Raw genomic sequence first — 11,285 nt, forward strand, 5'->3', positions numbered from 1 at the left:
AAAAAAAAAAAAAAAAAAGGAACGAGAAGAACACCTGAACATCTCTTCAGAACATGTTCTATTGGCCATGCACAGGGGCTCTTGCCCGTAATCCCAGCACTTGGGGAGGCTGAGGTGGGCAGATCACTTGAGGTCAGGAGTTCGAGACTAGTCTGGCCAACATGGTGAAACCCTGTCTCTACTAAAAATTAAAAAAAAAAAAATTAGCTAGGTGTGGTGGTGCATGCCTGAAATGCCAGCTACTCGGGGAGGCTGAGGCAGGAGGATGGCTTGAATCTGTGGGGCAGAGGTTATAGTGAGCCGAGATCAAGCCACTACACTCCAGCCTGGGTGGCATAAAGACTCCATCTCAAAAAAAAGGGAAGGGAGGGGGAGGGGAAGGGGAAGGGGAAGGGGAGAGAAGAGGAGAAGACAAGACTGCTCTATCTCAGTAAGTAGATGTGAAAATCACAAATCTGTTTATGACACACCTTGACTTATGGAAAAGCAGTTTCTTCCCCGCTGCCACTCAACAGGACTAGATCCACTGAAAGAATATGGGTTTGATGGATGAGTGGGTAAACAAAATATGCTTCATCCACACACTGGAATATGACCGAGCCTTAAAAAGGGAGGAAGTATAGATCCAGGCTGCAAGGCAGGTGAACCCTGAAAAGAGGATGCTAACAGGAGGAAGCCTGACATCATCGGTACGTATTACATGATTCTGTTTCTGCGAAAGTGCTGGACGAAGGAAACCTACAGAGACAGAGAACAGAGTGGAGGCTGCCAGGGCCTCGGGAGTGGAAATGAGGAGTGACTGCTGAGTGGGCCTGGGGTTAGGGGTGGTGAAAATGTTCTGAAACTAGACTGAGGTGGAGGTGGCACAACTTTGTGAATGTGCTAAAAGCCATTTAATCTAAAATAGGTGTTTGTAAGCCATGTGAATGTCACTGTAATAAGAATAAATAAATAGGCCGGGCGCAGTGGCTCAAGTCTGTAATCCCAGCACTTTGGGAGGCCGAGACGGGCGGATCACAAGGTCAGGAGATCGAGACCATCCTGGCTAACACGGTGAAACCCCGTCTCTACTAAAAAACATACAAAAGTTAGCCGGGCGTGGTGGCGGGCGCCTGTAGTCCCAGCTACTCGGGAGGCTGAGGCAGGAGAATGGCATAAACCCGGGAGGCGGAGCTTGCAGTGAGCTGGGATCTGGTCACTGCACTCCACCCTGGGCGACAGAGGGAGACTCCATCTCAAAAAAAAAAAAAAAAAAAAAAAAATAAATAGTAGAGTTTGAGAAGCCACCTAGTACTGCCTCAGGCCTATTCTGATTGCTCATGGGGTGGAGAGGAGGACGAAGGTATGAGTGCTGTGGTGGGGTGAGGCATCAGTACATGCTGGGGCCTGGCCCTGACTCCTGGGGAAGTCACCTCACTTCCTGGCACCCTCACCCTGGACGAGGGCAGTGGACCAGATGAGCAGGTGCTACCCCGGGGCAAAGCCAAGCTCCCCAAGTAAGCGCCGGGCACTGGGCTCTGCTCTTCAGATACATTCTCACGCCTCACAGACAGCCCCCTTATCCTGTCTTTAAAAGGAATGGAAGCCGGGCGCGATGGCTCACGCCTGTAATCCCAGCACTCTGGGAGGCTGAGGCGGGGAGATCACCTGAGATCAGGAGTTCAGCCTAGACAACATGGTGAAACCGCATCTCCACCAAAAATACAAACATTAACTAGGCGTGGTGGCGCGGGCCTGTAATCCCAACTATGGAGGCTGAGGCAGGAGAATTGCATGAACCTGGGAGGCAGAGGCTGCAGTGAGCCAAGATCGCACCACTGCACTCCAGCCTTGGCAACAGAGTAAGAGTCTGTCTCAAAGTAAATAAATAAATAAATAAATAAATAAATAAATAAATAAAGGAATGGGGCTGGGTGTGGTGACTCATGTCTATAATCCTAGCATGTTGGGAGGCCAAGGCAGGTGGATCACTTGAGGCCAGGAGTTCAAGACCAGCCTGGCCAACATGGTGAAACCCCATTTCTACTAAAAATACAAAAAAATTTAACTAGACACGGTGGCACACATCTGTAGTCTCAGTTATTCTGGAGGCTGACGCAGGAGAATCACTTGAACCCGGGAAATGGAGGTTGCAGTGAACCGAGATTGCACCACTGCACTCCAGCCCGGGCAATAGAGCAAGACTTTGTTTCAAAAACCAAATTGAAAACAAACAAAACTATCGGTACAGCCGCCTTGGAAAGTGGCCACTTCTTTGCAGCTTTCAAATGAGCCATGAATGAACTACAGAATGAACTAATGAATGCAGGCATGAGCGAGAACGATCCCAGGATGGTGGGTGTGGCCCCGCGTGCTGCTGGTGCTATCCTCTGTCGGTCTGTCCATCGTCTCTTCTCAGGGTATCAGGGTCCCCTCCCCTGCCTCAGGCTGCATGTGGAGTTTTGCAGGAGGTACCACAGGGATGCATAGAGATACCTTTTTTTTTTTTTTTAGACGGAGTCTCACTCTGTTGCCAGACTGGAGTGCAGTGGTGCAATCTCAGCTCACTGCAACCTCCGCCTCCTGGGTTCAGCAATTCTCCTGCCTCAGCCTTCCAAATAGCTGGGACTATAGGCATGTGCCACCACGCCTGGCTAATTTTTTGTATTTTTAGTAGAGATGGGGTTTCACCATGTTAGCCAGGATGGTCCCGATCTCCTGACTTGTGATCCACCCACCTCGGCCTCCCAAAGTGCTGGGATTACAGGCGTGAGCCACTGCGCCCGGCAGGACAGAGCTACTTCTGTCTCTGCCCTTCTCCTTCCTGCAACCCTGACCCCAAGTCACCTTCAGGGTAGCCCCAACCTCTCCCAGGTCCCCCGCTTTGAAGCTGACCTGTGTGAGGGGCTCTGTTTGCCGTAGTGCCGCCTGGGCAGCAGCCTGGAGGGTTCGGGAAGCCTTGGTGGCCATGTGCTGTTGTGATGCAACTGTCTTCTCCAGGGTCTTCGCCTTCAGGCCCAGGTCTTCAGCCCAGGACTTCTGAGGCTGCAGGGAGACAGTGGGCTCAGGCAGGGCCTGGCAGGAAGGGCAAGTGGCAGATTCTCTACTTAGGGGAGGTGCCCTGCTGGACTGAGGCATCGGGTCTGCCCCTGGCTGCCAGCCCAGAACCCCAAGCCTCCTGAAAACCTGATGAGCTAGTGGATGCCCCAGGTAGCTCGGAAGCCCAGAGGCAGGAATAGCAGGGGTGGGGCTTTGTGTGGACCCTAGGAGGCAGAGGGGCCAGGGCAAGAGGAGCCAGGCTGGGGAACCCCTAGCTTGGGGCTCGGATGACAGCCCTACCAATTTCTAGCTGTGTGGCCTTGAGCAACCCAGCCAACCTCCCCAACCCACACTGCCTCACTGCAAAGTGGGAACGCTTCCTCAGCTCCACAGTCCTGAACTGAGACCTGGGGGCTGGATGGCTTCAGAATGCAGAATTTCCCAGACTTTAGAGGAGAACCGTGCAGGTACTACATACGATCGAACACCCTCAGTGGTGTTGGAAACAGAACCTGGGCTCGAACACACTAACAGCTGTGCATCACTCTCCACATGCCATGGGAGGAGCGAAGACCTCAAACAAGCAGCCTTGGGCATCAATCTGGGTTAGCATTTGTCCCAAGTGCATTTGTATAAGCTGAATTCTTTCATGTTCAGTTTCTGAGTTTTGGGATTTCAGGGTTACTGAATCGACACAATGGACCTGATTCACACAGAGGTGATGAGTATAAGGTGATGGGCACAGAGGGGCCGCCCAGCTACCTCGTGCATTGCTCCCCAATCTCTGTCCAGCTCCCATGGAAGCAGCCTTGAAATAAGCTAATGGGTGAGTTCCATGTGACAGACTGAGGCTCAGGGAGGGAAAGTCCTTGGCCGAGGTCACAGAGCTGGAGTGGCAGAGCTGGAATTGCATCCTGTGTCCATCTGATGACATTGCTAATGTCATTGTGAGGAGGAAGAGGCCCCAGCCTTGACATTATCATCAACAGAGAATGGTTGGGCTCTGACTCTGCCAAGCCCCATAGATAGGTTATATCATTTGACTTAGCTGTGATATAGTTAAAAATGAGCCGCGTCACCTGCCTCTGCCTGGGCCCCACTGGTTTCTCCAGATGCTATAATAGGTTTGTTGGTTTTTTTTTTTTTTTCTCTTTTTTGAGATGGAGTCTCGCTCTGTCACCAAGGCTGGAGTGCAGTGCTGCAGTCTTGGCTCACCGAAGCCTCTGCCTCCCTGGTTCAAGCGATTTTTCTGCCTCAGCCTCTCTAGTAGCTGGGGTTACAGGCACACACCACCACACCTGGCTAATTTTTGTATTTTTAGTAGAGACGAGGTTTCACTACGTTGGCCAAGGTGGTCTCAATCTCCTGACCTCAGGTGATCCACCCACCTCGGCCTCCCAAAGTGCTGGGATTAAAGGCGTGAGCCACTGTGCCCAGCCTCCAGCTTCTATAATAGATCCTCCCGACCCCACATGGAGCTCTGAGACAACTGAGCTGACCAGAGCTCCCGGAGAAGCCAGCAAAGCCAGGTACGGGGCTGTATCTGCGCCAACTTGCTGCACTGTGGCCAAGACGCTTTCCGCTTCAGGCAGCAACTCTGCCATAGCTGTCCCCAGTGCTTTCTGGGCCGCCTGGACCTCCTGGTACCTGGGAGGAAATAGAGGCCATGGAGCTGGGTGCAGAACTAGCCCTCCCCATCCCTGTCTGGGTCCCAGGCTGGAGCCATTGGTTTGCAAAGGCCTCTGCCAACTTCCCAGGCAGAATAGCTCTCTGTGGGGTCGGTACAGCTGCCTCGGAAAGTGGCCGCCTCTCTGCAGCTTTCAGATGAGCCAGACGGGCTGTGAAAGGGCCACATTCTTATTTCTGCATCATTCAGTTCAGCCACACTTTGCTGAAAAGGGCTCTGCTTGGTTTCCACTCAAGAATCACATGTTTGCAAATGTTTGGCTCTTCTGGGTAAATGGCGAAGAGGAAAATGCCCGGTGAAATGGGGAGCACAGTGGCCCTGGCCCTGGTCCTGACTCAGCCATGCCCTTTCCGGAGACCTTGGGCACATCCTCACCACAGATGAATGGAGAGCCCTGGGCTGCAGAATCTCTGTGGGCCCTTTTGCCCTGATGGGCCTGTGGTCTATAACCAATCAGCTAGGATGGGTTTTATGTCCTGACCAGCTGTCCACACCCTGTCCCACCCATTCCTCCCTGACAAGGGCACTGCTGGGGTGGAGACCTCTGGCTTCCCTTCCATCCTTTACTCTTCCTTAGAGAGCCAGCGCCCTGCCCCTGGAGTGGGTCTTGTGACCTCCCCCAGCCATGCCAACTGGCTCAGGGCAGGACATCTGATCTAAACGGAGCCAATCCCATTCTCGTTTAGGAACGTCAAGGGGCTCAGCAAGATGTTGGGGAGTCTCCATGGACCTTTAAACTGAGAAGGACAGAAGGGGTCACCAAAGCAGAGAAGCAGAGCCGGTTGTCTGCAGAGGCAGAGAAAGAAGCTGGTGCCGCAGAGGAGCTTAGAGGAGCTGCCCTGGGCTGGGGCACAGGGGCCAGGGGGTGCTCAGGGAATGCTGCAGAGGGAGAGCGAGGGATCTCTTGCTCTGGGTTTCAGTTCTTGTCCCTTCTCTTGAAGAGGCTGAGTTGTACTCCATCCCAGGCAAAAGTGGGTTACTGTGACTCACCACCGAGTGGCCCAAGACCCTGTGGCCCCACTCCCAGCGGGATGCTGACCCAAGACACCCCAAGACACCAATGACAAAGAATGTCGGGACTCAAGGGAGCTAGCCCTGGAAATAGCAGCCTCTGGCTAGGCCCTGTCAACTCCAGGAGGCCAACCCTAAAGTTTCTACCCACACCTGGGGAGGCCTCACCTGTCCTCCAGGTCCCGCTGGGTCTCTAGGGCCATCCTTCCCTCCAGCAGACTCCAGAGAAGCACGTAGCTGGTGTTGGAGGCGAGCAGGGCCCTCTGAGCAGTGGCTGCAATCTTGGTGGCGGTGTCTCTGTGGCTGTGTGAGGACACCCACCTGAGCATCACCAAGGGCTCGCAGGGAAGGGGCCCAGGACCAGAACTATGCCCCCTACTACACAGGCCTCCTGCTGCCCCAAACAGAGGACAGCCACAAAGACAAGTACTCCTTTTCCATCTTTCTGTGTTACACACTTCAAGGGCTGACAGGAAAGGTACTCCATGCCCTGTTCCTGTTACATAGAGACATGGAGTTTGTGTCTGTTGTCTCGGCATAAGGATTAATAGGATTTTTTTTTTTTTTTTTTTTTTCTGAGACAGAGTCTCACTCTATTGCCCAGGCTAGAGTGCAGTCGTGTGATCTCAGCTCACTGCAACCTCTCTTCCCGGGCTCAAGCGATTCTCCTACCTCAGCCTCTCGAGTAGCCAGGATTACAAGTGTGCACCAGCTAATTTTTGTATTTTGGTAGAGACGGGGTCTCACCATGTTGGCCAGGCTGGTCTTGACCTCCTGTCCTCAGGTGATCCACCCGCCTCGGCCTCCCAAAGTGCTGGGATTACAGGTGTGAGCCACCGCACCCAGCCAGGGCCTTATTTTTTTCTTTTTAAGAGATGGAGTCTTACACTGTTGCCCAGGTTGGAGTGCAGTGGGTACCATCACAGCTCACTGCAACCTCAAACTCCTAGGCTCAAGGGTTCCTCTCGCCTCAGTCTTCCAAGTAGCTGGGACTACAGGTGTGTGCCACCATGCCCGGCTAATTTTTAAAATTATTTTGTAGGGATGGGGCTTTCACCATCTTGCCCAAGTTGGTCTGTAACTCCTTGCCTCAAGCGATCCTCATGTGTCGGCCTCCCAAAGTGCTGGGAATACAGGTGTTAGCCACTGTGCCTGGCCAATAGGACATTTTATCACACATGAAAGCATCTCAGCTTGGACAATAAATTGTACAGTCACCCCAATGTAGACAGCATAGAAGAGAGTGGTCACAACAGCTTGGGTCTGAATCCTGGCTTTATTGCTTCCAAACTGGGTGTCCTTAGGAAGCTCCTTAACTTCTCTGAATGTTTTCCCATCTGTAAAATGAGTCTAAGGTCCCTGGAGTGTAGCTCAAGGAGAAAATTGTCACAGATCTTGTGTTTTTAGGATCTTAAGCTGCTTTTTTTTTTTTTGAGACGGAGTCTCACTCTATTGCCCAGGCTGGAGTGCAGTGGTGTGATCTCAGCTTACTGCAACCTCTACCTCCCAGGTTCAAGCAATTCTCCTGCCTCAGCCTCCCAAGTAGCTGGAATTACAGGCACCCGCCACCATGCCTGGCTAATTTATGTACTATTAGTGGAGATGGGGTTTTACCATGTTGGCCAGGCTCGTCTGGAACTCCTGACCTCAAGTGATCCACCTGCCTCAGCCTCCCAAAGTGCTGGGATTACAGGTGTGAGCCACTGTGCCTGGCCTTAACCTGCTTCCTTTTTTTTTTGAGACGGAGTCCCGCACTGTCACCCAGGCTGGAGTGCAGTGGTATGATCTCAGCTCAGTGCAAGCTCCGCCTCCTGGGTTCCTGCCATTCTCCTGCCTCAGCCTCCCGAGTAGCTGGGACTGCTGGCGTCTGCCACCAGGCCCGGCTAATTTTTTTTTGTATTTTTTAGTAGAGACGGGGTTTCACCGTGTTAGCCAGGATGGTCTTGATCTCCTGACCTCGTGATCCACCCGCCTCGGCCTCCCAACATGCTGGGATTACAGGCGTGAGCCGCCGCGCCCGGCCTTAAGTTGCTTCTTAAAGGCAGTGGATGAAACAACTCAATGTCTGTGAGCAGAAGACGGATAAACAACATGTGGCATTTCCATACAATGGGATATTACTCAGCCGTAAGCGGAGCGAAGCACCCATCCATGCCACCATGTGGATGAGCCTTGAAAACACGGGGCTAAGAAGCTAGTGGTAAAAGGCGACACACTGTGTGATTCCACTTCTATGAAATGCTCAGAATAGGCAAATCTATACAGACAAAAAGTAGAGTGGTGGTTCCAGGGCCTGGGGAGGTAAGGAGAAACGGGGGCTGATGGCAGATGGGTCCAGGGGTGTTTTGAGGATGATGAAAATCCTAAAACTGGTTGTGGCGATGGCTTTGCAACCCTGAGAATATAGGGAAATCACTGAATTATACAGTGAGACAGTGTCTCACTCTATTGCCCAGGCTGGAGTGCCGTGGGTAAAGGCCTCTGTATAGTGTGAACTATACCCCCAATATAATAACTTGTATATTATACAACTCTCACAAAGAGAAAGCAGGCAGATGCTCTCTGACGCCTTCAGTCAACCCAGCTTTGCCCCCAACATCTCTGGACTCCCCTTGCCTGCCCCTCCACATACTGGTGACACTGCCCCCACCAGATAGCTCTTGTAATATCTGATCCCAACTTCTGGGTGGGGGCACCTAAGGGGCTGACTCTGACTCAGGAACCCCCAGGAGAAGGGCCAGGCACAACCTCACCATGTCTTGGGACTCACCTCCTGGCGAGGGCACGGGCCTCTGTGGCCAGGTGGCTCCATTTGGTGGGCTGGCCAGGACCATCCTGAGGAATCTCCTGTAGAAAGAAGAGGAAGAGAGGAGGAAACTGACTTCCCGTCCCCGAAGGGCAAGGGCCACATCTGGCCCAATTGTGAGGCAGAACTGGATGGCACCAGTCATTCTATAAATGCACAAAGCTGGCCACAACATCGGCATCCAGTGAGCGGGGTCCTAGGATACAGAAACACCAATAACGATGCTGCCCACCACTTACTGTGCATTCAGTCTACTCAGAACATGCCTCGCCCTTTGCAAATGTCCTCTCGCCGAATCCACGGAGGAGATACTGTGTGATCCCCATTTCGCAGATGAAATGGAGCCTCCCAAAGTGGGGAGTCATACCCAAGGTCACCAGGTCAATGGGAAGGCTGGGGCAGGGACCAATGCCCAGGCTTCGTGTGTTTGGGTAGGGGGGGTCCCCTGGGATACCAGAGACGCGAGAATGGCAGCTGCATGCAGGATCTCCTCTTCCGAGGACTCCAGCACTGCCTCCAGGTCTGTCAGCTGGGTGCAGGTCTTCTGGGCTCCGGCCTGGGCACAGTGGGCACCCTTGCTCAGCCTCTGCAGCTGCTCCCGGGAGGCCTTCACAGCACCTTCGAGGCCCATCATCTGTTCCAGGAAGGCTTCCCGAACTCCTACGGGAAGCCCACAGCCCGGGGGTCACAGAGTGGTGGAGACGTCACACAAAAGCCCCCACCCCCAGGGGTCCCCTTCTGTGCCCTCCATTTCCCAGGCATCAGCAGCCCCGAGCACCAACAGGTAGTCCCAAAGGCAGAGGCTCCCCATTTTCCAGATGCAGGCTGAGGCCCAGAGAAGGCAAACAGGACCCAAGGTCCCACCCGCAGTCAGTCAGTCATACACAGGGACCGGGAGAGACCCAGGCCTCCCGGGGCCACACAAGCAGTTCTGGACCCCTCAAATCAGCTCTAATTCACCATGTGGCTCACATGGGCATTTTAAGACATGGTATCTGATAGCCCCTATTTCCACAGTGAGTCCTGCTAACAGGTTCTCAGCTCGCCTCTGTCTGGCTGCTAAAAGAGTGTGGCGCTTATACACATAAAATTTCACAAAGGAATCCAATCCATTTCAGCGCCTTTCCAGGTCCCAAGGCCAAATTCCTCCTGGCTTTAGTGACAGCTCCCTTCTTTTTTTTTTTTTTTCCTTCCTTCCCTCCCTCCATCCTTCCCGGCTTCCCTCCTTCCCTCCCTCCCTCCGTCCTTCCCTGCTTCCCTCCTTCTCTCCCTCCGTCCTTCCCTGCTTCCCTCCTTCTCTCCCTCCCTCCTTCCCTGCTTCCCTCCTTCCCTTCGTAGAAACAAGGTCTTGTTATGTTGCCCAGACTGATCTCGAACTCCTGGGCTCAGGCAATTCTCCTGTCTTGGCCTCCCAAAGTACTAGGATTACAGGAATGAGCCACCACACCCGGCCCTCCTTCTTTTTTCTTATTTACTCATTTATTAACATTTTCTATGTGCTGAGCACTGTGCTGGGCTATGGCAGTGAGCAAAACGGCCCAGAATCAAGACAGTAAGACCCTCCCAGTTGAGCCTCTGGAGCAGCGCCTCATGACCCTTGCGGAGGGAGTGAATAAATGAATGAGCCCAGCCCCATCCTCACTGAGCTTAGAGTCTGGGTAGGGCAGGGGCATGGGGACAAGGACTGATATTCATAAAATTACAGGTGGGCTAGGGACATTGAAGGAGAGGCCCATGGCAACAGGGCTGTGTTGTGAGGGTCCCCAAAGCATCTGACAAGACCAGACATCAGGCACTGGGGACCTCCCCTTGCCTCCCACCCTCCCACTCTACGCTCCCGCTGTACCTGGAAGCAGGTGGTGGCCCTGGTAGACGTCCCCCCTTGGGGCCTCTCCCTGCAGAATGTCTAGTGGTCCCCAGGGACTGCCACAGTTGGACCCTTGCAGCCACCCCTCCATCAAAGTCAGTTTGGCCTTCAGTTTGGCTGCCTGGAGAGGACAGGAAGAAAAGGTGTATGAGGCTGCTGGCATGCAGGTCCTGCCCAGACGTTTCCCCCAGCTTCTACCCTGCCACTCTCCCTGTGGGTTCCCTTCTCCAAATCCTTCCCTGGGCCTCAACGCTAAGGGTATGCCGCACCCCTGAGAGCCAACCGTGCCCACCCCATGGTAGCTGTCCCTTCCCCTCCCATCCCCACGGCACCTGCTGACACCACTGACCACACTGCTGTCCTACCTCGAAGGGAGAGAGGAAGGGATGGGAAGGGATGCCTCAGGAGGATTTCTGTCTGTCCTGTTCACTGTGTTCCCAGGACGCCACATGGAGAAAGCACGCTATGGACACTGGCTGAATGTGCTACGAACGTCCCCTAGCCCCGTCTTTTCATCAGACAAACAATAACTGCATTTACGGAGCACTTCCTTGGAGCCAGCCTCAGCACGAATGCCTGCCATGCCCCAGTCTGATTCCCCCTGTCACCGCTCTAAGTGGCCGGCACAGGTCCCGGGCCCTGTCCTCCATTCCCAAGTCCAAAATGTTCTGAAAAGCCACAGGGCGTTCCATTCCTCACTCGAGCAAAACCTGAACTGAAACAAACCTATTCTGAAAAAGGCTACTTGTGGTCTTCATTTACCCACTTGGTGGAAATAGTCATCTGTTTTCCTGCATAAATATCACCGGGCTTGACTATGGGGGCTGCCCATTTGCAGTGGGGGATTACGTGATATTCAGTGCAGCATGTCTTTTTTTTTTTTTTTTTTTTTTTTT

General features: G+C 53.3%; 1 protein-coding gene across 1 annotated transcript in view; it reads right to left on the reverse strand.

The window, feature by feature from the left end:
- The window catches only part of LAMC3 (laminin subunit gamma 3), a gene marked incomplete at its 5' end in the record, with an annotated part of 87,173 nt that overhangs the window by 11,449 nt on the left and 64,439 nt on the right, over window positions 1–11,285 (reverse strand). The window contains 6 exon segments of the mRNA XM_017849893.1: window positions 2,827–3,024; window positions 4,518–4,665; window positions 5,885–6,019; window positions 8,487–8,563; window positions 8,977–9,182; window positions 10,369–10,510. Of these exon segments, the coding sequence (XP_017705382.1) occupies window positions 2,827–3,024; window positions 4,518–4,665; window positions 5,885–6,019; window positions 8,487–8,563; window positions 8,977–9,182; window positions 10,369–10,510 (906 nt within the window).

The sequence above is a fragment of the Rhinopithecus bieti genome, unplaced genomic scaffold, assembly GCF_001698545.2.
Source record: "Rhinopithecus bieti isolate Rb0 unplaced genomic scaffold, ASM169854v2 scaffold_31823, whole genome shotgun sequence".
In the NCBI taxonomy this organism is placed as follows: Eukaryota; Metazoa; Chordata; class Mammalia; order Primates; family Cercopithecidae; genus Rhinopithecus; species Rhinopithecus bieti.